Source organism: Ovis aries, chromosome 12 (assembly GCF_016772045.2).
Source record: "Ovis aries strain OAR_USU_Benz2616 breed Rambouillet chromosome 12, ARS-UI_Ramb_v3.0, whole genome shotgun sequence".
NCBI lineage: Eukaryota > Metazoa > Chordata > Mammalia > Artiodactyla > Bovidae > Ovis > Ovis aries.
The window spans coordinates 42,712,668-42,740,646 of NC_056065.1; the positions used below are offsets into that span (position 1 = coordinate 42,712,668).

The following is a 27,979-nucleotide window of genomic DNA, read 5'->3' on the forward strand; positions in this document are numbered from 1 at the left end:
AACCCTCCTAGCATCCCAAGAAAATCCACTTACTACTCTTTCATATCTCTCTTCTTTGAAGACTTTACCCACTCCTGATAGCAGGGTTTTAACATGTATCTGTTTGTTAAAACTTTTTCAGGACTCAGAAGGGAAAGAGAAACTAAATCTTTATTAGTCATAAGTTCAGTTCAGTGGCTCAGTCGTGTCCGACTCTTTGCGACCCCATGAACTGTAGCACACCAGGCCTCCCTGGCCATCACCAACTCCTGGAGTCCACCCAAACCCATGTCCATTGAGTCAGTGATGCTATCCAACCATCTCATCCTCTGTCATCACCTTCTTCTCCTGCCCTCAATCTTTCCCAGCATCAAGGTCTTTTCAAATGAGTCAGCTCTTTGTATCAGGTGGCCAAAGTATTGGAGTTTCAGCTTCAACATCAGTCCCTCCAATGAACACCCAGGACTGATCTCCTTTAGGATGGACTGGTTGGATCTCCTTGCAGTCCAAGGGACTCTCAAGAGTCTTCTCCAACACCACAGTTCAAAAGCATCAATTCTTCGGTGCTCAGCTTTCATTATAGTCCAACTCTCACATCCATACATGACCACTGGAAAAACCATAGCCTTGACTAGACGGACCTTTGTTGACAAAGTAATGTCTCTGCTTTTTAATATGCTGTCTAGGTTGGTCATAGCTTTCCTTCCAAGGAGTAGGTGTCTTTTAATTTCATGGCTGCAGTCACCATCTGCAGTGATTTTGGAGCCCAGAAAAATAAAGTCAGCCACTATTTCCACTGTTTCCCCATCTATTTGCCATGAAGTGATGGGACCAGAAGCCATGATCTTATTTTCTGAAAGTTGAGATTTAAGCCAACTTTTTCACTTGCCTCTTTCACTTTCATAAAGAAACATATGCCCCAACCAGTAATGCTGAAGAAGCTGAAGTTGAACAGTTCTATGAAGACCTACAAGACCTTCTAGAACTAACTATTCAGAAGTAGATTTCAGTAAAACATTAAAATCATCTGATGTAGAGAGAATTCTGAAATAAGCTTAGAGAATATTGTAAAACTTTAAATAATTAATTCAACTATAAGCATCACCAATTCAATGGACATGAGTCTGAGCAAACTCTCTGGGAGACAGTGAAGGATAGTCAAGCCTGCCATGCTACAGTCCATGGGGTGGCAAAGAGTCAGACATGACTTGAGTGACTGAACAACAACAATCCAAAATAAATTCCCAACAGATCTTTATTGAAGGAGCAAATAACAGAGTATCAACAATGTTCTTAAGAGAATATCATTTTACCTGACAACTTTTTAATAAAATAATAAAGTTCAACAATTTTTATGGGATATCAATTTAGCAGCCTTTAAATCTCTACTTTATAAAAATCAGTTCTAAAATTAAACTAATAATTACAGTGAGTTGTTTAAAACACTGTACTTGTAATCCAGTGTACCATGAGTACTATGATATACTATGAGTATAATAATCCTATACTCATATAGAGTGTCAGAATATACCATATGGCATAATACAATCTATTTGCACTATTTTTATAAGACAAGAATATCATCTGATTTTTTTCCCTGAACCTTTCACATGACATTCATAAGTGTCAAACAGGGCAAATCTGCCCCGGAATTTATGTTTGCTAATGCTCCCCAATCTCTACATACCATCTAGAATCTAGGAGGGACCCCACTGCTGTCTTAAAACTTAAAAAACTGAATGTCTCAGACTTCCCTGGTGGTCGAGTGGTTAAGAATTTACCTGTCAACGCAGGGGATGTGGTTTCGATCCCTGGTCCTGGAAGACTGCACATGCTGTGGGGCACCTAAGCCCATGTGCTGCAACTACTGAAACCCGAAGGCCCTGTAGCCTGTTCTCCACAGCAAGAGAAGCCAATGCAATGAGAAGCCCAAACATCACAGCAAAGAGTAGCTCCTGCTCACCACAGTTAGAGAAAGCCCTTGGACAGCAACAAAGACTCAGTGCAACCAAAATCAAATAAATAAATAAATAAAAATTAAAAAGGAAGGTCTCTGACTTCATTTAGAAGCAATATAAATCAAATACTATAACTAAAATCAAAACAATAGCACAAAATACTACTTTATCTTCTAATCATACAAGTCTTTTGTTATCTTCACTCTTTTCCCCTTCTAACTTGAGGGATGGCTGTCAGGGAGCCCATTTCAAGGAATGCAAATTTTTTTTCCCCACAGTCTTCATCTCCATAAAGCCAGACACTAAAGAACTAAAATACAGACATAAACTCCTCTGATTCTTTCTTAGAAGATGAGTAAAATTTCTACATGGCAACTAAAAAACAAATCTTTAAAAAGTAAAAGTGTACATAACAGAATGGAGGAAACCACATGTACTTAATAAAATATGAACTACAGCCTTTGAAGATGGCAGCTTTCCCAATTTTTATGAATAATGAGAACTTGTTAAAAGTAAACTATGAATTTGTTTCTACAAAACAGTAAATAATAAGGATTTTTATTTCTGTAAGTGTTTCCTACGAATATTGTAGCATTTCCTGAGTGACGTTCCCTTTCAGGTACACACTAGACCAGATTAACTACTTTCAAGCTATAACACTAGATCTGTTCCAGGATTTTAGACACACACACACAAATGCACAAGCTTGCTCAACCCTAGTATAAAAAGCAGCACACTCAGCCATGAAAAGGAACAAATGTGAGTCAGCTGAACTGAAGTACATGAACCTAGAGGCTGTTATACAGAGTGATGTAAGTCAGAAAGAGAAACACAAATACAGTATATTAATGCATATGTATGGAATCTAGAAAAATGGTACTGATGAACCTGTTTGCAGGGCAGGAATAGAGATGCAGAGAACAGACTTGCGGACACAGTGGGGAAAGGAGACGGTGGGACGAACTGAGAGCAGCGAGGACACATACGCTACCGTGTGTAAAACAGGCAGCTAGCGAGAAGCTGCTGCACAGCACAGGGAGCCCAGCCCAGCACTCTGCAGTAACCGGGAGGGCTGGGGAGGAGGGCGAAGGCTGGGAGGAAGGTTCAAGGGGGAGGGGGTATACATAGATACCCAGGACTGACTCCCGTTGTAGTACAGCAGAAACCAACACAATTATCGGAGAAAAATTATCCTCCAATAAAAAAAAATTTTTTTAATTGAAAAAGAAAGCACTGGGTCACCAAAATGAGCCTTAAATCCTCAATCGAGCTGTTAAAAAGGAAGGGAAGCGGGGTGAGGTGACTTTAAAGCTTTTGCCCAATCCTCTTTTACAGATAAGAATACTGAGATCCACTAAGTCTAAGACTTCCCTTAGGAACTTCAGCAAGTCAGAAATAGAACAAAGATTAAAACTCAGGACTTCTCACTCCACAGAAAATGCTGCAGTTTGCTTTACCCCACACTGCTGAACAGTTCTTCAATCACAGCTACTTTAAACCAAAGCTATATATGTTGTATACCTTCTAAAATTAAAAAAGAAAACTTGAAAAGACATTAATGTTATAAAAGGAATCATTCATTCCACTGCTAATCAAAATTCTAAAGCATTTTACATAGACCTTGACAATGAACTTAGCTAAGTGGTTAACATTCATGAAACATACAAAGTATAGTTCTATCTTAATTGGCCAATATGAACATCACCCCCAACATGAATTAAAATGAACATATTCTATTACATAAAGCAGAATGACATATCTGATCATCAGCTAATTTTCTGGTGAAACAAGTTTGTTCTCATGAATAAACACAAATGAAATGGAATTTCAAACCTGTAAAGTAAAACAGTAATATCGAAAATCTTGGGACAAGAAAACCAACAACTCAAATTGGAAAATTGCTTTGATCCTCATATTTATGACTGGTTCTAAATATGATATTTTTGACTGGTTCTAAATATGACATTTATAATTTGTTCTGAATATTCCATAGAACTAATCATGCAGAGAATCATACATCTGGAATCAAAAGACCATGACTGCTCTGAGAAGAAATGGCTGATTCTATGGCTGGGGCAGAGAAAATATAAGATGAGCCTGGAGCGTTTTACAAATGCCAGAAAGACAGTACTCAAAAACCTAAAAGGATAAGCATGTCAGCAAAGAAGTCAACATGAAAGAGTTCCCAATGGCCAAAACTGGAACAACTTGCATTTTTAAAAATTGCAGAAATAAATGATATAGCAATATGAATTACAGCTCAAAAGAATAAAATAAATATACATGAGTTCATGCTGATGTGGGCTTCTCAGGTAATGCAAATGGTAAGGAACCCACCTGCCAACACAGGAGACACAAGATGTGGGTTTGATCCCTGGATCAGGAAGATCCCTTGGAGGAGGGCCTGGCAGCCCGCTCCAGTATTCTTACCTGGGAAATCTCATGGACAGAGGAGCCTGGAGCACTACAGTCCATGGGACTGCAAAGAGTTGGACACAACTGAATCAACTTAGCATGCTGAGCATGCTGATGTAAATAAGGATTAAATAAATAACTGGACAAATGTCCCTTATAGAAGAATTTAAAATATATGTACATACTTGCCCCTCCAGGATGTAAAACTTAGGAATTGGGCTGAACTTAGGAATTCAATTCCAAAGAAACGAGTTTGGAAAAGGAGTGGAGAGACCTTGTGAACCCCAGTTTAACGGGGAGGTGAATGAAGATCAACATCACCAGAGATGCCTGATGAGAAACTTCACCTTTACGACAGTCTTCCTCCTATACCCAAATCCCAGTCTAATCATGAGAAAACCACCAAGATAAAGCCAAAGTGAGGAAATTCTACAGAGTACTCTTCACCACTGCTAAAATCATGAAAAACACAAAAAGGCTGAAAAACTGTCACAGACTAAATGAGACTAAGGACACTTATGTTTAGTTGATAATAAAATACTAAGGATAATGTTAGTTTTGATAAATGTACCAGATATTAACATTAGGGGAAAATGGGTGAAGGACATAAGGGGACTCTCAGTGTGTGTGTAACTTTTCAATAAATCTAAAAAGTAATTTTATTTAAAAAAATGGAATAACTAAAAATATACATAAAATATATCATATTGGGTTGGCCAAAAAGTTCATTTGGGTTTTTCAACCCAAAATTACCTAATAATCATAATTACAAATCAAACACCACAGTCATGAGCCTAAGGGAGCGACTGTGGGCCTCCCTGTCGTGGAGGACCCTTCACAAGCCCACCTCCTCCCACCAGACAGTGAGCCCTTCAGCATGCATTAACTGAGACTTGCCCATCTCTGCAGCCCTGGCTCCTAAGACAGTGCCTGCAGGTAGAAAGCATTAAACATGTGTTCATATGCACAAGTGGAAGCATGACAAAGGCCATTTGCAAGAATCATGCTAAAAAAGAATGTAGGTTATTACTAAGCATATTAAAGACTAGCAGTTAGAGAAAAGAGACTCTGTCTCTAACCCAGTCCTCGGAACCAGCCGGGAGGCCAGCCAAACGGCTTCTTGGTTGTTCCTAACAGGCCCTGGCTGCTCATTTCTGCTTCCAGAGCAGAAGATCTTGACCACACACACAGGGAGACACAACTGAGGGGGTCAAAATGACAGTAGCTCTCGGACTAGCTTCCAGATATTTTATTTGAAGTCCTTCATTGAGGAACACATAAAGTATGGGTATCATAATTTTTAAAACTATTCTCATAACTATATTTGAATATAATTGGTCTCCTTCGTATACCTTCATGTTTTAATGATACATGCATTTAAAAGTATTTTTTGAGAAGGCTATCCCCAGTTTGCCAAAGGGCAATGGAGTGACAACAGTTAAGAAACACAGGACTAGGGACAAAAAAGGCAACGAGAGAACTTGCTCCACCAGACCTAATCATTCTGTCAAGATGGAACTTGTTTGATAAAGGATTCACAGGGGAACTCTTGAGCAAGAATGACCACAGCTTGGGAGAGGTCATGACAGCCAGGGAGGGTGAGGCTTTATTGGACATGTTCAAGATGTCCGATGGGTAAACAACAGAGGGAACAGAGGGGAGATAAGCATAATTCCAAAACAAGACTATAAAAGAAAAGCCATCCCAGAGGGCTAAGAATTTCTGAAGACTAGGTAATCATAGAACGATCTCAAGATGGGGGAAGGAACCAAGAAAACCAGTCTCTCGTCCCAGGAATTTAACAAGCACAGATTTTTAAAAGGAAACTAAAGAACATTTTCGCCACTGCTGGACTGTAAGCGCTTCCAGGAAAGAAAATGAGTCTCTCTCCATCTCTGTGCTTCCATAACCAAGCACTGTGTTTGACCTGCAACAGCCCTAAGTAAACACTGGATACGCTCAAATGTAAATGCAACATTATCAATGACGATGACCAAAAAAACAGCTATCATGTGTGAGAAAAACATTCATCATGTTTATAAAGCTTTAAGACAGGCAGAAGCAACATTATATTGTGTGCTAGGTTGCTTCAATCGTGTCTAACTCTTTGCAACCCCATGAACTGCAGCCTGCCAGGCTCCTCTGTCCGTGGGATTCTCCAGGCAAGAATACTGGAGTGGGTTGCCATTCCCTCCTTTCTCCAGGGGATCTTTCTGACCATAGGTGGAACCCAAGTCTCTTATGTCTCCTGCAATGGCAGGCAGGTTCTTTACCACTAGTACCACCTGGGAAGCTACTACAAGTCATGTAGTGCAGTCCCTTCACCCCAAAACAGGAGGGAACCTTGAACACAGCCACACAGAGGCATGGGCACAAGAAGCCTGAAGTAGAGGCTGGAGTGATGCTGCCACAAGCCAAGAAAAACAAGGAGTGCCAGCAACCAACTGAAGTGAGAAGAGGCAAGGATTCTTCCTTCCAACCTTCAGAGGGAGCACAGCCCTGCCGACACCTTGACATCAGACTTCTAATCTCCAGAACTGTGAGAGGACAATTTCTATTGTTTTAAGTCATCAAATTTTGGATACTTTGCTATGATGGCCTCAGGAAACTAATATAAAGGTAGGTGGCACTGCAGAAGCTGGGGCCAGATGGGAGAAGCAACCACAGGACTCACAACCAACTTCCGAACCCTTGCTTCTGTCACTTGTACTGAAAGCACCCTGATTAAGAAATTGTTGTTCAGTCACTTAGTTGCGTCCGAATCTTTGCAAACCCATGGACTGTAGCATGTCAGGCCTCCCTGTCCTTCACTATCTCCTAGAGTTTGCTCAAACTCATGTCCATTGAGTCATTCCAACCATCTCATCCTCTGACGCCCCCTTCAATCTTTCCCAGCATCAGGGTCTTTTCCAATGAGTTGACTCTTTGCATTAGGAGGACAAAGCACTGGAGCTGCAGCATCAGCCCTTCAAATGAATATTCAGGGTTTATGTCCTTTAGGATTGACTGGTTGGATCTCCTTGCAATCCAAGGGTTAAGCAATAAGAAGACTGCAAAATAACTGCCTGGTCACTACCGGATCAGAACCTTTTACCACGGGTGGCAGCCAACCGAGTATTTGTCCAAGAAGCACTTCATTCTGGAACAGAAGTCTTCCCTTCACACTCAGTGGATAATAAAGCTACCAACTGGCCCTATGTTTGTCATCTAGGACCACAGAGGGTAAGCACAAGCATCATCATCCTCATGGAAACTACTCACACTGTTTTCATGAATAAAATGCACACAAGTCCCTGTCCCCATGGAGCTCACACTAGGAAAGGAAGCAGAGAAAACAGGATACACTACAAGTACTGGAAACAGTGAGGGATTCTATTTCCCAGGACTCCAAAATTACTACAGATGGTGATTGCAGCCATGAAATTAAAAGACGCTTGCTCCTTGGAAGAAAAGCTATGACAAACCTAGACAGCGTATTAAGAAGCAGAGACATTACTTTGCTGACAAAGGTCCGCCTAGTCAAAGCAATGGTTTTTTCAGTAGTCAAGTATGGATGTGAGAGATGGACCATAAAGCTGAGCACCAGAAAACTGATGCTTTTGAACTGTGGTGTTGAGGAAGACTCTTGAGAGTCCCTTGGACTGCAAGGAGATCCAACCTGTCAATCCTAAAGGAAATCAATCCTGAATATACATTGGAGGGACTGATGCTAAAGCTGAAGCTCCAATACTTTGGCCACCTGATGCAAAGAGCTGACTCATTAGAAAAGACCATGATGCTGAGAAAGATTGAAGGCAGGAGGAGAAGGTGACGACAGAGGATGAGATGGTTGGACGGCATCACTGACTCAATGAACATGAATCTGAGCAAACTCTAGGAGACAGTGAAGGACAGAAAAACCTGGTGTGCTGCAGTCCATGGGATCGCAAGAGTCGAACATGACTGAAGAACAACAAGTAATACACATGCTATGTTGGCGGGCAACAAGAGCTCGAGGAAAAAGTGTCTATGTCAGATACAGGATGAACGTTTAGACAAGGTGGTCATCGCTTCTCAGCCTTTTGGCTAAGATCAAGTGTAGACAAAGTGGCCTTTTTGAAAAAGTGACACTTGGGTAAACATATGAAGAGTAGAAGGAAAATGCCGTGTGGATTTTAGGGTATAAGCATTCTAGGCAAAGAAACAGCAAACATAAAAACCCCCAACAGGTACCATGGTTTTCCTGGTGGCTCAGTCAGTAAAGAATCCACATGCAATGCCGGAGACCCGGGTTCAGTCCCTGGGTTGGGAAGATCTGGAGAAAGGAATGGCAACCCACTCTAGTATTCTTGCCTGGAGAATCCCATGGACAGAGGAACCTGGTGGGTTACAGCTCATGGGGTCTCAAAGAGTTAGACAGGATTGAGCAACTAACACACACAGACACACAAAAACAAACACAAACAGGAACCATGTCTGGAATGTCCCAGGAACAGAGGGGAAGCCAGCACATTTGTAGCTGAAGGAGGAAGAAGGGCAAAGAGAGACGAGGACAGGTTCAGGGCAGGACCTCATGCAGCCCCAGGTCGAGGTAAGGACTCTGACTTTCATTTCGATTGAGGCCAGAAGACAACAGAAGATGATGTGACCTGTCTTAGGAGGGGTTTATTTTCTGTTTCACTTAAATCTATTAAGTAAGTTCCTGAAAATCTGGGCTTTCCTTGTGGCTCAGCTAGTAAAGAATCCACCTGCAATGCAGGAGACCTCGGTTCGATCCCTGGGTTGAGAAGATCCCCTGGAGATGGGAAAGGTTACCCACTCCAGCATTCTGTCCTGGAGAATTCCATGAACTGTATATAATCCATGGGGTTGCAAAGAATCAGACACCACTGAGTGACTTTCACTTCACTTCCTGAAAATCTGTTTATCCAATCTGCCAAGAGTATGGCTAACAATATCTACCTGTTTGTGATTATGAATAATGATGATTACGAGAAACACAATGGTGACTTAACAGCATAGAGGTGCATCTGCCAAGAATGAACCATTCAGAGTTGCCCAAGTCTGTTGGTTACTGTTGTGACAATAACTATCCTCCTTGCTGAAAAGAATAATGCTTTGCAGTGCTTTAGTCTTGCTTCAGTGGAAACCAGTCTGGCTCTGCATGAACAACAGACTGAGGTGAAGCCAGGGCAGGCACAGAGAGACACGTCTAGAGCCCACTCTAGCAGTTTAGGCTAGATACGCAAGTGCCTTGAACCTGGGCAGTAGCAGGAGAGGCGGTGAGATGAGAAGAGGTGGTGAGAATTGAGTCTGGTTCTAAATTTTGCTGATGGACCTAGGACAGAGGTCAGCAAACCTCAGTCCACAGGCCACACTTACTTATTTTTGTAAATAAAGTTTTATTGAAACACAGCAATGCTCATTAGTTGACACAAAGTCTATGGCTGTTTTGTGCTAGGGGGCAGAGAAGAATGTTTGTGACAGAGACTGCACAGCCTGAAGAGCCAAAAATATTTACTAACTGGCCCTTTAAAGAAAGAATTTGCTGACTCTCAACCTAGAATATGAGGTAAAAAGAAGAGAGAATGTTTTAAGCTTGAAGAAGAGTGAAGCGTTAGTCACTCAGTCGTGTCCAACTCTTTGCAAGCCCACGAACTACATAGCCCACCAGGCTCCGCTGTCTATGGAATTCTCCAGACAAGAATACTGGAGTGGGTTGCCATTCCCTTCTCCAGGGGATCTTCCCTAGCCAGGGACTGAACCCAGGTCTCCTCCACTGCAGGTCGATTCATTACCATCTGAGCCACCAGGGATGCCCATTTTAAGCTTAGCAACTAGAAAAAAAAATGAGTTATTATTTACTGAGATAGGGTTCTAAGACAAAATAAGATGTAAGGAAATATCACGAACTTGATTTTGAATGTGTTAACTGTGAGACGTGTATCAGATGAACTTCACACTGAAGTTCAAAGAACAGGCCAACTCCGGTACTAACAGGTACCAACTTCGTTAAATTAGAAATACTAATCAAACCTAGGAAACTGGATAAAATTAATAAGAGAATAAAGCATAGAGATAGAGAGGAAAAGAGGTTAAATATTGAGCCCTTGAACCCTGACCTTTAGAAGCTTGGAAAATGAAAAAGACTCATACAAAGAACTAAGAAGGAACAGATGGAGACAGGATGAAAATCAGGAGTGTAATGCTCTGAAGCTGAAGAGAGAGTGTTTCAAGAAGAAGACCAAAGCCACGTGGAATGGAGCTGACAGGTCAGACCAGACGGTGACTCAGAGCTGACCACAGGAGGCCTCACCTGATGGGATTCGACTCAGCAAGGTCCAAGGACAGAAAGAGGAGACTAAAGATAGACAACTCATTCTAGAAATTCTGTTGTGAATGGGTGCAGAGAAGTGGGGTGGAAGTCAGCAGGGGATATGAGATCAAGAGAGTTCTTTTTCATTTACTCCCATGATGCGAGAAGGAACAGCATGTACAATGGCTGTTTAAACAAAAATAAAAGGCTTCCACTTGAGATGGAGAACCAGATGAAGCAGAAGAGACGACAGGAACTGCTGTAGCAATGGCTCTGGGCAGTGAGAGGAGATGGGATCCAGGGTACAGACGGCAGCAAGGGCAGGGACAGTTCAACTATGACAAAAACTGGCCGCACATACTGGTTGGTAGTGGAGGCAGGATCAAAGCTGAAGGAGGTAGGTTGCCTTCTGCCTGCGTCTGTTCTCTCCACAAAACTGGAAGCTGAGCCACAGCCAAGAGTGTACATGGAGAAGAGGTGTTAGAGTAGAGAAGGTATGAAACAGACTGAAACAGACTGTGGGAGAGGGAACAGGAAATACCGCACAATTACTCACTAGTATTAAGGGTCCACTTGAGTTTGTGATGATGGCTCTGAAATGAGACTGCTAGTATGGTTTTTCTCTAGCCCTATTTCACAGCAAGAGACCAAGAACAGGAGGGGACTGGGACTTAAGACGAGGATCATACTTTAAGGGACGAAGACAGCGAGAGAGAGGCCAGAGAAGGAGTGACAGCAGTGACTGGCCATGAAATTTCCGCAGGTTGAGGAGAGAAGTAAGGACACGAGGAGGGGGAACATGAGGAAAGTAAAAAGGTGATGGGTCAACGGACTGTAGCCCTGAGGGAACACTGAGGATTTGGGCCCAGAGGGGTGAGCTAAAAAGCCAAAGGTGGTGGTCAGAAAGTCGCTGAGACTGAAAAATCTAGAGTCTGACCGTGGCAGTGAGTGGCTGGAGTCAGAGGGAAGGAAAGGTCGCTGAAGGGGAGGAGCTCAAGAAACAGAGAGGTCGGAGTTCTGGAAGGATCATCCCACACAGCTAATGAAATCATCACAAATTAAGACAGAAACAGTGCTGGACAGAAAAATAGTGGACATAACGAGTCCTGTGGGTGAGCAGGCTTTGGAATATAAGCCTCAACAAGGAAGAGAAGTGGAGAATACTGTTAGGTGACACAAGATTCAAACCAATGTGTTTTCAGGGTACAGGAATGGTCTAGAAGAAGAAACGAGAAAGCAATGGAGAAAGAGGTCAGATCCAGTGAGAGCACTAAGGGGAAGGGACGCTGACACAGCATGATTTTGCTGGTGGCTGGGCACAAGGCTTTCAGAATTTAGGGACGTGGGGAAGGAAAGGTACATGTGACAAGCCACATAAGGATTAGAGATTGGGAGACGAGGCATGAGGACAGGAGGAGACAGGGTGGCTGACATGAGCGGGCCTAAGGGGCATGCCGAGACGACCTGCTGTAGCAAGGAGCAGCAGGAGCCTGCTGAGAGCAGGCAGAGTTCCAAGTCCCCAGGACACTTTGCTGATGCAGCGAAGTTTTTAAGTCCCTCCCCATCCCACAAGCTCCTCCCTGGACACTTCCCAGCATCCCAGGTGGGGTCTGATCATGGTGAGACAAGCAGCACTGCCGGTGGCACCATAGGCAAAGGCAGAAAAAGGAGAAAACACAATTGGAATCCTGAACCTTTCTCCTAGTAGATCACCACAGCTTCTCTAAGCAGTGTAACCAGGAAACATTTCAGACACAGGCATCGTTTATTACTAACATGTTTTGGCCTGAGCCTCTCTCATTTAATAAGTAGCAGATTTACATAGAAGCATTTATATTTGCCTTAGGAGGGGCCTACAATGATGCCTAACGAGAGTTGTAGTAACAGAAACTCCGCAGATAACTTTTAATCGTCAAGTTATCCTAGATCATGAAGATGGATTGTTCAGAGGTGACAGTGCATTAAACAAGAGCAGAGCTGACAATCAGATATTACATTATTAGATGATATGATGATCAATGCAGGTCTCTTAGCACCTGCTTTTTCCTACTTGGAATCTTAACTATTATAATAATTATAAAGTCAATAATTATTACATTTGATAGAAAAGTTCACTTAGCAAAAAGACAGATATCTTAAAAGATACATTTCCCAACAAAGACAACCATGGATATCAACCATGAGCTCGTTAATTATAAAGAAATTAACTTCTACAACAGCTAAACTATCAATGAGACAGTTATGAGACATCATATCAGGTGAACTTATTATGGCTCATTTATATTAATACTTCTGTAGTTAAGAGTTCAAACTTTCATTCTATTTTATTTTATTTTTGGCCATATTGCAAGGCTTATGGGATCTTATGTCCCTGACCAGGTGTTGACCCCAGGCCCTCAGCAGTGAGAGTACACAGTCCTAACCACTGGACTATCAGGGAATTCCCCAGGCGAACTTTACATACCCTGAAAGTTTAGAGAAAAGGGTCTATGACAATATAGAATGAAGACAATGAAATCCATAATCAGAGGCATTATTCTGACCATTATTTCAATCTTGCATTTGCAGAATATTTTATCTTAAAAAAAAAAAGTATCAACCAAAGTCATAAAATCTGCAGAACCAAATTTAGTCTTAAGCTGCTTGCCATCAGAGACAAAGACCTGGCCTTGTCTGAAAAAAAGCATGAAAGTTACAGAAAACAGTCAGCTTCAACACATCACTGTCAAAACATCAAAATGAACAGACGTTAACAAAACACACTGTAATGACCTTAATCTTTAAACCACTGCTTGCAGGATTTTTAAAAGTTGCTGTTCATTTTATCCTGGCGTGGAAATGTCACAACTGTAACAGAAAGCTCCCAGGTATGAAGGTGAGGCTTACCTGATGCACCAATGGGGGAGGTAGCGGGGGTCATGTTGTGGACGTTGAGACCAAGGCTCTGGGAGGGGCCTGGAGCTGATGCTGCTATAGGAGGCCCGGGGGGGTTCTCCCTCTGGGGAGAAGTGAGAGGGGTGGTAGGCTGGGAGGTCTGTCCACCAGCAAGTCGTGCAAGGCGCCTCCGTCGGATCTACAATGAGGGGGAAAGAGGATTCTGTGAAAAACAGCAGAAACAACTCTGCATGAGAATAACAATATTAACGTTATCAATAACCATACCTGAGCATTAAAAACTAAACATGCCTTGAGAAAAAAGGACTCATTTGAGACAAACGATAACTCTGTGTGGCAGTATTTTTATAAGTTACCAACTAACTTTTTAAAAATTGCATCTTAATTTTTTTACCAGCTGTTTATCAAACCTTCTTGAGTGACACTGTGAATTTACAATAAGCATACTACACTTTTCAACACATTACAGCTCCTTGTTATTGTAATAAAATCCACAGACTTGGTCATTTTAAATAGAATTGAAAACAAATATACACTGTGTCTGGCTGAGTCCCTTAGATGTTCATCTCAAACTACCACAACACTGTTAATTAACTGGCTATATCCCAATGCAAAATAAAAAGTTTAAAGTTTAAAAATATAATAAATATCCAATATAATTCCCTAAAACAATGAGAAAATAACAAAAGTTACATTAAGAGATTTTATCTCATTTTTAAGAACAAAATGATTAGCTTTAACTTTTTTTTTTTTTTAGTTTTTTATTTTTTAAATTTTAAATTTTAAAATCTTTAACTTTCAATAAAAATATTATCTATAATTTCCTCCTTACAATTATATCCCAGAGTTACCAAGTGATTACAAATATGTACCACAGAAGCCCAGTGGATCACAGAAATGGTTCTCCCACATTTTGACTGTCATTAATTCATAATCAGGCAATGAACTCTGAGCACCGGCCCTCCCACACAGTGGGCATATCTGACAATTATGATAAAGTTTCTGGCTCTAAGTGGGCATCAGAGAAGCAAACCAATTAGGCTGCTCACACTCTTTCCATTATGAATAAGGAAGATAAAAAAGTTAAATTACAGCAAATGTTAATGGGGATGGATACTGTCTGAAGTAAGAATTTATAATTCATTCTAACATTGGTGGAAATCTGCACCTTCCATGGTTTAGACAACAGGAATGTCCTGACTCTTGGCCCCAAAGTTGAGAAGCCTCTCCTATAAATATATCTATCAAGGAATTTATACAAAATCCTGAAGTTGTTTGGTTTTTCAACTATCTCCTTAACTAGATTAAATTCCTTGATGAAAAGAATTATTAACAGGGCTTATTTATTTAAATAAAAACTGATGCTTCTAGTAATGTTTTAAGTACTTTACACCTTACTATTTAATCCTCATAATAACCTACTGAAGCAGGTACCTATGTACATTTTGTATATGGGCAAACTGAGGTACAGACAGGTTAGATGTCTTGCCTAACGGGTCAGTGGCAAAGCTGGAATCTGAACTCACTAAAATCTAGCTTTAGTGTCTGTGCTCCTATCACTAAAGCTGGCCATATCCAGGGGTCTCAAAAACGCTTTCAGAGGGTCTGTGAAGCCAAACATTAAGGCATTTGCCTTTTTCACTCTCATTCCCCTGTGTCAAGTGGAGTTTTCCAGAGGCTACATGACAAGTGTGCTACAGCAAATTAGATAAAAAAGTTAATGAGATTCCAGCTGTCTTCCATTAAATTAGACATTTAAGAGAATTGCGAAAGTAAAAACAGTGTCACTCACTGAATTTGTTCTGGAAAATGTAGTTATTTTCGTACAGTTCAGTTCAGTCACTCAGACGTCTCTGACTCTTTGTGACCCCATGGACTACAGCACGCCAGGCTTCCCTGTCCTTCACCAACTCCTAGAGTTTGCTTAAACTCATGTTCATCGGGTCAGTGATGCCATCCACCCATCTCCTGCTCTGTCATCCCCTTCTCCTCCTGCCTTCAGTCTTTCTCAGCATCATGGTCTTCTCCACTGAGTCAGTTCTTTGCATCAGGTAGCCAACGTATTCATGCTGAGCTTCAGCTTCAGCATGTCCTTCCAATGAATATTCAGGACCGATTTCCTTTTGGATGGACTGGTTGGATCTTCTTGCTGTCCAAGGGACTCTCAAGAGTCTTCTCCAACGCCACAGTTCAAAAGCATCAATTCTTCTGCACTCAGCTTTCTTTATGGTCCAACTCTCACATCCATACATGACCACTGGAAAAACCATAGCTTTGACTAGGCAGACCTTTGTCAGCAAAGTAATGTCTCTGCTTTAAAAAGCAGAGACACTGTCAAGGTTTGTCATAGCTTTTCTTCCAAGGAACAGCTATCTTTTAATTTCATGGCTGCGGTCACTGTCTGCAGTGATCTGGGAGCCCAAGCAAATAAAGTCTCTGTTTCCGCTGTTTCCCATCTATGTGCCATGAAGTGATGGGACCAGATGCCATGATCTTGGTTTTTGTATGATGAGTTTTAAGCCAGCTTTTTCACTTTCCTCTTTCACGTTCATCAAGAGGCTCTCTAGTTCCTCTTCACTTTCTGCCATAAGGGTGGTGTCATCTGCATATCTGAGGTTATTGGTATTTCTCCCAGCAATCTTGATTTCAGCTTGTGCTTCATCCAGACCAGCATTTCTCATGATGTACTCTGCATATAAGTTAAATAAACAGGGTGACAATATACAACCTTGACATATTCCTTTCCCAATTTGGAACCAGTCTGTTTTTCCATGTCCAGTTTTAACTGTTGCCTCTTAACCTGCATACAGATTTCTCAGGAGGCAGGTAAGGTGCTCTGGTATTCACATCTCCTGAAGAATTTTCTATAATTTGTTGTGAACCACACTGTCAAAGGCTTTGGTGTAGTCAATAAAGCAGAAGCAGATGTTTTTCTGGAACTCTCTTGCTTCTTTGAGGATCCAAATGATGTTGGCTATTCGATCTCTGATTCCTCTGTGCCTTTTCTAAATCCAGCTTGAACATCTGGAAGTTCTCAGTTCAGGCACTGTTAAAGATAAGCTTGGAGAATTTCGAGCATGTAATTTAAAACTTTGATACCATGTAAAATAAGTGCAATTATGTGGTAGTCTGAACATTCTTTGGCACTGCCTTTCTTTGGGATTGGAATGAAAACTGACCTTTTCCAATCCTGAAGCCACTGCCGAGTTTTCCAAACTTGCTGGCATATTGAGTGCAGCACTTTCACAACATCATCTTTTAGGACCTGAAATAGCTCAGCTGGAATTCCATCACCTCATCACTAGCTTTGTTTGTAGTGATGCTTCCTATGGACCACCATCATGGTTATCTGGGTCATTAATATCTTTTTCATACAGTTCTTCTGTGTATTCTTGCCACTTTTTCCTAATATCTTCTGCTTCCGTTAGGTCCACACCATTTTTGTCCTTTATTGTGACCATCTTTCCATGAAATATTCCCTTGGTATCTCTAATTTTCTTGAAGAGATCTCTAGTCTTTCCCATTCTATTGTTTTCCTCTATTTCTTTGCACTGATCACTGAGGAAGGCTTTCTTATCTCTCCTTGCCGTTCTTTAGAACTCTACATTCAGATGAATGTATCTATCCTTTTCTCTTTTGCCTTTAGCTTCTCTTCTTTTCTCAGCTATTTGTAAGGCCTCCTCAGATGACCCTTTTGCCTTTTTGCATTTGTTTTTCTTGGGGATGGTCTTGATCACTGCTTCCTGTACAATGTCACGAACTTCTGTCCATAGTTCTTCAGGCACTCTGATCAGATCTAATCCCTTGAATCTATCTGTCACTTTCACTGTATAATCATAAGTGATTTGATTTAGGCATACCCGAATGGTCTAGTGGCTTTCCCTATTTTCTTCAATTTAAGTCTGAATTTTGCAATAAGGAGTTCATGATCTGAGCCACATATGAATGAAACAACAATCACAGAAAACTAACCAAACTGATCACATGGACCACAGCCTTGTCTAACTCAATGAAACTATGAGCCATGCCGTGTAGGGCCACCCAAGATGGACGGGTTATGGTGGCCAGTTCTGACAAAATGTGGTCCACTGAAAAAGGGAATGGAAAACCACTTCAGTATTCTTGCCTGGAGAACACCATCAACAGTACGAAAAGGCAAAAAGATATGACACTGAAAGATGAACTCCCCAGGTCGGTAGGTGCCCAATATGCTACTGAAGAAGAGTGGAGAAATAATTCCAGAAAGAATGAAGACACAGAGCCATAGCAAAAACAATGCCCAGTTGTGGATGTGACTGGTGATGGAAGTCCGATGCTGTAAAGAACAATATTGCAGAGGAACCTGGAAAGTTAGGTCCATGAATCAAGGTCAACTGGAAGTGGTCAAACAGGAGATGGCAAGAGTGAACATCGACATTTTAGGGATCAGTGAATGAAAATGGACTAGATTGGGTGAATTTAATTCGGATGACCATTATACCTACTACTGTGGGCAAGAATCGCTTAGAAGAAATGGAGTAACCCTCATAGCCAACAAGACTCCAAAATGTAGTACTTAGGTGTAATCTCAAAAATGACAGAATGACTCTGTTCATTTCCAGGGCAAACCATTCAACATCACAGTAATTCAAGTCTATGCCCCAAGCACTAATGCCAAAGAAGCTGAAGTTGAACGGTTTTATGACGACCGACAAGATTTTCTAGAACTAACACCAAAAAAAGATGTCCTTTTCATCATAAGGGACTGGAATGCAAAAGTAGGAAGTCAGTTATTTTCATTAAAAACATGTTATTGATATTAACACTGCTGTTGTTTGTTCAGTCACCAAGTCCTATTCTTTGTGACCCCATGGACTGCAGCATGCCAGGCTTCCCTGTCCTTCACCATCTCCTGGAGTTTGCTCAAATTACCATTGAGTCGGTAATGCTATCAAACCATCTCAACCTCTGCTTCTCTCTTCTCCTTTTGCCTTCAGTCTTTCCCAGCATCAGGGTCCCTTCCAATGAGTCAGCTCTTCCGATCAGGTGGCCAAAGTACTAGAGCTTCAACTTCAGCATCAGTCATTCCAGTGAATATTGAGCGTTGATTTCCTTTAGGGTCAACTGGTTTATCTCCTTGCTGTCCAAGAGACTCTCAATTCTTCTCCAGCCAACAATCTGAAAGCATCAGTTCTTCAGCACTCAGCCTTCTTTATGATCCAACTCTCAGATCTGTACATGACTAAAGGAAAAAACCATAGCTTTGACCATAGGAACCTTTGTTTGCAAGTGATGTTTCTGCTTTTTAATATGCTATCTAGGCTTGTCAAACTTTCCTTCCAAGGAAAACAAGCTTTCTTTTTAATTTCATGGCTGCAATCACTGTCTGCAGTGATTTTGCAGCCCTAGAAAATAAAATCTGTCACTACTTCCACTTTTACCCCTTCTATTTGCCATGAAGCAATGGGGCCGGATGCCATGATCTCAGTGTTTTGAATGCTGAGTTTTAAGCCAGATTTTTCACTCTCCTCTTACCACCTTTAACAAGAGGCTCTTCAGTTCCTCTTCATTTTCTGCTACTGACATATCATGGCTTTTATTATTTTTTTAAAGAATTAATAAATATTTTTCTAAATTTCTCAGTTTTCACTTCTCTGAAGTGAAGTGAAAGTCGCTCAGTTATGTATGACTCTTTGTGACCCCATGAACTATACAGTCCATGGATTTCTCCAGGCCAGAATACTGGAGTGGGTAGCCCTTCTCTTCTCCAGGTACTCTTACCAAACTAATATGGTAAAATACTGATGTATATAAACCACCTAAACAAAAAATCATTGGGAGCCTCAATATTTTCTAAAAGTGTAAAGAAGACCTGAGACCAAAACCTCTGAGAATGGTTACACTTCCCTGGCTGCCTCTTGCTCACTTATCTTTATTGCTCTAAAACCTAGCTTGGCATCCGGTCTCTATAAGTGCTTACCAGCCAGAACTGGACAGGGGAGGGGAAAAGCAGAAGTCATCACCAGTCCTCATCGGAGGACTGGAAGTGGAAGTTGTCACCAGTTCTGTGATGAAAAACTCAGTGATGGAGCACTGCAAAGAGCCCAGTGACTAGTGTTACTTGGCAGCAGAAAATTTCATTCACGTTAGCTGAAAAAGTTAATAATCACCAAAGCTTAACCACTGTTTTAAAAGCAGTAATATTCATTCCCACTGAGTTTTAACCCCCCTCAGAACCCACTGTCATCAGTTTACAAAGTTAGCACTCTGAAATAAAACTAAACACGAAAAGGAAGTCAAGTTGCCTATCCTACACCAGGCCCTGGAGCAAGAAGTGGCAATCCACTCCAGTATTCTTGCCTGGGAAATCCCGTGAACAGAGAAGCCTGGCAGGCTGCAGTCCATGGGGTCACAAAGAATTGGACGTGACTGAGCACATGCCATGTGCTTTTCTGACATGTTCTGCTGTATTAATTTCCCAGGAAATAATGAGGAGAGGATCAGTTTGCTGTTCACTTAGTGCATTAACCGGTAGGGGTGTAATATAACTTCTCCCTCTCAGGCAACTTAAAAAAACAAAATTTGCTTCTGTAATGAAAGGAAACAAATCAAGAGTCACTTCTGTACTAGCGAAGGTCAACGCAAAATTAGCCTCTAGGGCTTTAATGAATATGACCCCTGTGTAAAAGTGAAAGTCACTTAGTCGTGTCTGACTCTTAGTGACCCCATAGACAGTCCACGGAATTCTCCAGGCCAGAATACTGGAGTGGGTAGCCTTTCCCTTCTCCAGGGGATCTTTCCAACCCAGGAATCAAACCCAGATTTCCTGCATTGCAGGCAGATTCTTTACCAGCTGAGCCACAAGAGAAGCCCATGACCCCTGTAAGAAAGTTAAAAAAAAAAAAAAAAAGTAGAAATTATTATTTATTTTTTGGCCCCACCACACAGTTTGTAGGAACTTAGTTCCCTGACCAGGGCTCAAACCCATGCTCTCAGCAGTAAAAAGCATGGAGTCCTAAACAATGGCCCACCGGGAATTCCCTATAAATTATTTATTACTGTGATTAGATCCACCCAAAGTTATCTTTTCAACAGCTGTGTCTTGCTAACATGAAATTAAATTGCAGTTATATATATGTTAAAAGTTGGTTGCCTAGCAACAATAATTGTATATCCAATTTAACAGAAATAAGAATATTTGTCTTAAAAATAAAAAGAAAGAAAAACTTCAAGAAACTAACAAAGTTGTTCTCTCATGAACACTTCACTGGAGTGGATGGGGGAGGTGGACCAGAAAACACCCCTGCCCCAAACTGTTCCCAGCCCAGTGAGCAAGCCAGAGAGACAGGGTCTGTGTTCAGCTTCCCTTCATCTCCTCAACCCTAACTATTTACCACCAAGTCCTGCTCCTTCCACATGAGTCTACTTTCTGTTCTCAGCTCCTCTGCCACCATCTTCTCCAGGCCACCACCCTCTCTTACCAGGACCTCTGCAAAAGCTTCTTAATGGATCTACCTGGGTCCAATCTGGCCTGGTGGGCAACAGTTAACAGGACTGCAAAGAGTCACACAGGACTGAGAAACAGCATGCACACAAACACTTTCAAAGCTTTGTGAGTGCTAAGTCGCTTCAGTTGTGTCCAACTCTTTGTGACCCTATGGACTGTAGCCTGCCAGGCTCCTCTGTCAAAAGGATTCTCCAGGCAAGAATACTGGAGTGGGTTGCCACTCCCTTCTCCAGGGGAGTCTTCTCGACCCAGAGATCGAACTTGAGTCTCTTCTGTCTCCTGCACTGGTAGGTGAGTTCTTTACCACTAGCATCACGTGGGAAGCCCGTCAAAGCTTTAGATTTCTGAAATGTAAATTAAAAGCACAAGAGACAGGGTGTCTGAGCTAACACCTCACACGCACCTTAGGATGGCTACTATCAAACCAAAAAGACATAAAATAACAACTGCGAGCAAGGGTATAAAGGAATTGGAACACTTGCACACTGTTGGTAAGAATGTAAAATGGTGCAGCCACTATGGAAAACAGAATGGCAGTTCCTTAAGAAATTAAAAATCTAATTACCATATAATCCAGTAATTGCACTTTTAGGTATATACCCAAAAGACCTGAAAGCGGGGACTCAAACAGCTATTTGTTTACCCATGTTCATAGCAGAATTATTTGCAAAAGGTGGAAGCAACCCAGGTGCTATCAACAGATAAACAGATAAATAAAACATGGTCTACACATAAATGGATTGCTTTTAAAAGGAAGGAAATTCTGACACATGCTGCAACACGGATGAGCCCCAAAGACGTTATGTTGAGTGAAATAAGCCAGTCATACTGAACCTGGAATAAAACCCAGATCCTCACCATGTTCTACAGAGTGCTCCTCCAGGGTCACGGTGTCCTACTCTGGCCCTCGGACAGTTCCTAGATCATCTCAGCTCTACCTTGCCTCTTGCTGTTTAGTTGCTGTGCCTGACTCTTTTACGACCTCATGGACTGCGGCCCGCCCGGCTTCTCTGTCCATGGGATTTTCTAAGCAAGAATACTGGAGTGTGCTGCCATTTCCATTTCTACTGTCTTGCCTCTGGCCACTCGCGAATTCCTTTATTCTAGGAGCACTTTCCCTAATTCTTGACCCACCTGGCTCTTTCTCTTCCTTCCATTCTCAGCTTAAATGTCACCTCCTGGAGGACTTCCTTGACCATCCTATTGAGCACAGCCCTCCCTACCACATTCATTTCATATTCTGGTCACATCTTTCTAGCAACCTTCACGGTCCAAAATCTTGCTTATTTCTTATTCACTGTCTTAACTTCCCTAGTAGAACAGAAGCTCCTTAAGAAAATCATGTCTACTTGTTTACCACTGTATCCCCAGCAGTGAGCATAGTGCCAGGCACATGTGTTAATTGTTCAGGTGTGTCTGACTCTTTGCAACCCCATAGACTGTAACCTGCCAGGCTCCTCTGTGCATGGAATTCTCCAGGCCAGAATATTGGAGTGGGTAGCCATTCCCTTCTCCAGGGGATCTTCCTGACCCAGGGATCAAACGTGGGTCTTCTGCATTGCAAGCAGATTCTTTACCATCGGAGCTACCAGGAAACTTCCTGACACATAACATGTCTTTATACCCAGGACAAAAGGAGAAATAAATACACAGAAGGAAGGGAGTACTGAAGCCACACACAAGAATATTTCACTGAATAGTCAAAGCTCAGACAGTGTTTCAGACTTCTGATACTGACTCCTCTTCAGATACTCCTCCTTCAACCTCATTCATCAAGTACCCCAATAAACAGAACAGTCCCTGCTCTCGTGGAACTAAGATTCTAGTGGTGGTCCAAAGGACAGCAGTCAAATGGACAAAAAGGATGCCAAGTGGTTATGAGCACCATTAGAGAAAAATAAAGCAGAGGAGGGACAGTCAGGCATGCTAGGGAGAGGGCAACATAATTTTTACATAAGGTGGATTGAGAAGCCTCTCTGATAAAGGGGGACACATGAAAACACCTGAAGGGAGGGAGGAAGCAAGCCATGTGGGTCTCTGGGAAGTGGGGTGCAACTGTGCATGCCAAGTCCAAGGTCAACAAGGGCAGTGTGGTTACAGCAGAATGAGCAAGGGGAGGAAGAGCAGGAGATGAGGTTTTCGGAGGTAAGAGGCAGGCTTTGAGGGCCAATGTAAGAGGACTGGCTGTGGGGAGCCACCAGAGGGTTTTGTGATCAGAAAAAGAACATGATTTGACCTACATTTTAAAATTGCTAGTTTGGCTGCTGGGGAGAATAAACTGTAGAGGAGAATGAAAGTAGGCAGAGACTACTCAGGAGGCTACTGGAATAATCTATGGGAAGATGGATGATGATTTGGACTAGGGTGGATAGCTGTGAAGACGATGGCGGGTGGTCAATTAGTGGGTATACTTTGAAAACAGAGTTCAACCTCACAGGAGGTGCTGATTATACACACTACTGATGGGAGAAATGGTGGGGTATATACTGTTTATGGAATAAAGTTATTACCTTTGAAAAAGAACACATACGGTTTTTGGGGAAAAAATATAAAGCTATTTTAAATCTAGGTGAAGGGGAGGATAAAACTAGACGGGGCAAAGATGACACTGAAGTTTTGGGCCCAAGCAATTTATTACATCAGTTTACAAAGTAAAGACAGTAAGAAGAATGGAGGTGGGGAGAGATTAAATAGTTCTTTTAAGACACAAGATTATGAACAAGCAGGCAGATGGAGTTGGCATGAAGATATATAATCTGATGTGCGGGGCAGAGGGCAGGTTAGGATGACAATTTGAGAGCTGTCAGCTTCTAGATGGCATACACCACCATGAAACAGAGCACTAGGTCTTACATCTCCTGCATGGGCTGCAAATCCCAGGGCAGCTACCTTTAAGACATGGTAACAAAAGTGATTTGGGGACTTTCCTGGTGGTCCAGTGGTTAAGAATCTGCCTTCCATTGCAGATGTGGGTTTGATCCCTGATTGGGGAACTGAGATCCCACATGCCATGGGGCAACCAAGCCCAGGAGTCATAACTACTGAGCCAGAGTGCCACCTGGGAAGGCCCTGGCACATAGCGGGTACCCTTTAAATATCTGGTGAATTAATGAAAGCATAAATGAAATACACTAGAAAATGCATTGCACATGAAATTTACTATTATTCGAAAAATAATATTGCCTCTGAGAAAGCACACACATACAGCTTTTAGAAAAATCACAAAGCCACTTTAAATCTGGGTGCCAAGTTCAGCCTGCGATGTTAAATTCAGATGTTCTCCTCAGTGTTATAAACATAGCACAAATGTCCTGACTCACTGCAATAAGGGCTTGAAGGAAGTTTTCCAAAGAAGAAAGATTTCCACTGTGCTGCCTTCCCCATTCCCTCCCCAGTACCATTCCAGAAACACAGGTTTGAAAAAAAGGAAGAAGAATGAAGACTTTGTGAAATAGCCTGTGGACTATTAAGGGAGAGGGGGGAGTGGAGGAAGGAGAAGGGGCAGGTCCACCCATGACATGAGCTGGAAAAGGATTGGCAGAACCTGTCCTGACTTCCCATCTTAAAGACCTGCTGGGGAGCGACGAAACAGCCATGCCGGGGCAGTGCTCTGGGCGGCCACACAGCAACACTCTCAGTAGGAGATGAAGCTCTTCAGTGGATTGGCCACCTTCCACCATGGTGGTGGCTCTGAACTGGTTTAGCAACCTGAGGACCCTGAGAATATCTGGACTGGAGACTTCCTCCTAAAGAATGGCTTTGAGCAATCACAGGTATGAAAGCCTAATTAGTCTATTAAGAGATGTGACCTCACTTTTATCACAAGAAGAACATATGAGACAAAAACTAAAAATAGTACCACACACCAAAATATTATTAAACGTTTTTCTCTTTGCTTACTCTACTTTATATATAAGCACACAAGACTGGTATAATCTCTCTAAAGTTAAGGGTCTTTTGCTTTAAAAGAATTGCTTTCCTAGATGTCACAGACAGAAAAAACCCAAAAGCATAAAAAGGAACTTCCAATTCCTCAACTTGTGTCCTAAACCACAACTCACACCCAAACATACTGATCATGAAAGTTCATTCCTAGTTTTTCTTGTCTTGACTGTTTCAGTTCTTATTTCACAAATGACATTAAAATAGAGGTTTCCCAGGAATTCCTTGGTGGGCCAATGGGTAGGACTCAGTACTTTCACTCCTGAGGGCCAGGGTTCCACTTCAGGATGCCTGGGGTTCTATCCCTGGTCGAGGAACTAAGATCATGCAAGCCACGTGGCACAGCCAAAAAAGAAAAAACAAACCAATAATAAAATTTTTAAAGGATAAAAAAGGTAAAATAAATAGAGGTTTCCCTGGAACTATTCTGACGCAGTATTTCCTACCCTCACGGTTCTGATTAACTAAAAATAGACTCAAAACAGCCTCTGTTCAAAACAGCAAGGGCCACAGTGGTGACATGAGGCAGAAGCTAAGACAGGATGGGCCAAATTGTTCCTCCTATTTTTAGCATCTGTGTTGGGGAAAACTAAGTCTAAAAGGCATTGTTTTCAATTTAGCAAACAGTCATTCTACAAAAGCATCTTACTTTCCCAAATTATTACATTCTAAAATACTAAATTTCAACATAAAGAAAAACACTTTCAAATATTTATTCTTCCAGATGGCATCCTTCTAGAGATTCTTTTGTTTTGATAATATTATTGTAGGGTTTTTTTTTTTCAATACCTGGTCACGTCTAATTGTGTAAAATGTTATGACAATTTCACTGTATTACTTTGGCTTCCCTGGTGGCTCAGAGGGTAAAAGTATCTGCCTGCAATGCAGGAGACCTGGGTTCAACCCCTGGGTTGGGAGGATCCCCTGGAGAAGGCAATGGCAACCCATTCCAGTATTCTTGCCTGGAGAATCCCATGGACAGAGGAGCCTGGCGGGCTATAGTCTATAGGATCAAAAAGAGTTGGGCACGACTTAGCGACTTTCTCTTTCACATCTACACATCTAAACCCAACAATATATCTCAAAATAAATACATTCAAATCTGAATACCATAGCTCTGTGATCTAAAGTTCACAAGTTTTTTAAACTTCTTTAAACTTAAATTTTCACTTAAAGCTCCAAAAGTCTTGTCATTTAAATCCCCCCTATTTTAAAAGATATATTAAACTCAATCTACCACTGTCACACGATGCCAAAAATATGAAAAAACACTTTTTCTTTAAACCTTAACATTACAGAAGAAGTGACTTAATTTCTCCTTCAGAGATTTTCAACTGGGAAAAAAAAAATTTCAACTGAACACCAGTTAAATGTGTCCTTCATTTTCAATACAACTCTATCATCTCCTCTCCTACAAAGCAGAAGTGAATACATTACTCAGACAGTAAAGTTTTCTGGGTTGGTCACTGACAATTAACTTTGGGAGAATGCTGCAAACTCTAAGACAAAAACCTAATTAATATTAATAGGATTAACACTTACCAAACCCTGATGATGTGCCAGATGCTGGTTCTAAGGACTTCATGTGTATAAATTTAGTTCAAAATCCAAAGAGATGGTACACTTATTTTCCCATTTTACAAATGAGAAAACTGAACTAAGAGAGGTTACGTGACCTGCTCAAGGTCCTATAGCTAGAAAATAAAAGGATAGATGGTCTAATTCCAGATTCCACTGCTCTTTAGAGAAGAAAATCTCCTGACATTGCAGGCACTTGCAAATGGAGGCATCCTCACTCCTGATGATACTGTGCTGTCTGTCTATGATTAGTTACAAATAAATGGATTTATGCATAGGATGTTGATACTACAGATACAGTATTTATATTCTAACAATATTAGTATATTAATAAACTCTGTCTTTGATGAGCTTATATTTTGAAATAAAGAATATTTTGGACTTCCCTTGTGGTCCAGTGGCTAGGAATCTACTTGTCAATGCAGGGGACACGGGTTCCGATCCCTGGTCTGGGAAAACTCCACATGCCTCAGGGCAACTAAGCCCCTGTGTAAGAACTACTGAGGCCTGTGTGCCTAGAACCTGTGCTCTCCAACAAGAGAAGGCATTGCAACGAGAAGCCTGCACACAACTAGAGAGCACCCCCACTTGCCGCAACTAGAAAAAGCCTGTACGGCAATGAAGATCCAGCAGAGCAAAAAATAAATTTTAAAAATATTTCCACTTTCTGGTTTAAAGTATATAGAGTATCAATAAATAAAATGGAAAAATATGACACTTTATGAACACTATCTTGTGCCTCAAATTCAGTCCTTTGCTGGTTTATTAAGTGCCTACTTTGCACCAACCACTGTAGCAGGCACTAAAGGTAAGACAATATTGGAGTCATAAGCTCTTCCCTCAAGGATTTCCAGATCTACTGGGGAAAAACATAGAAGAAAATCAACAATTATGACACAGCGAAATAAGGTCTGCACAAGACACAACGAGGGTAGAAAAGACACAAACAAGGGGACTTCAACTCAGTCTGGGACATCCGTCATCACTTCATGTGGAGGTTACACATACCTACACATAAAGAATACATTCATATGGGGCTTAGTCATGCTGTATCTTTAAAAGAAAACATTCACTTCAACATGTCCTGCTCTTACAAGAAGGTATATTTCTATGTTACATGTATTTGACCACAATATTTTTAAACAAAATTGAAAAAGCAGGTTGCAAAAGGGCATACACTATGATTCCACTGGGTGTACTTACATTGTATTAGACACTAATGCAAGTTACACATAAATGAAAATGGCAGTGATACATTAAAATTTCTATTTTTTCCTGTCTTTCTTCTCCTTTCACACAATTTCTGATGAAGAGAAGGAAATTATTATTATTTCCTGCTATGTCTATAAAGTCTGAAAACATTCAGATGTAAGTGCTGCTTTGCTCCAAACTGTCCTTACTCCAAGGACCCAGGATGACAGAGTAGCCTCT

General features: G+C 41.5%; 1 protein-coding gene across 4 annotated transcripts in view; it reads right to left on the reverse strand.

The window, feature by feature from the left end:
* The window catches only part of UBE4B (ubiquitination factor E4B), a 120,580-nt gene that overhangs the window by 71,267 nt on the left and 21,334 nt on the right, over positions 1–27,979 (reverse strand). For all 4 annotated transcript variants that reach the window (XM_027975655.2, XM_060396501.1, XM_027975654.2 and 1 more), the window contains exon 2: positions 13,534–13,720. In XM_027975655.2, coding sequence (XP_027831456.1) covers positions 13,534–13,720 — 187 coding nt within the window. The remainder of the gene's footprint in view (positions 1–13,533; positions 13,721–27,979) is intronic.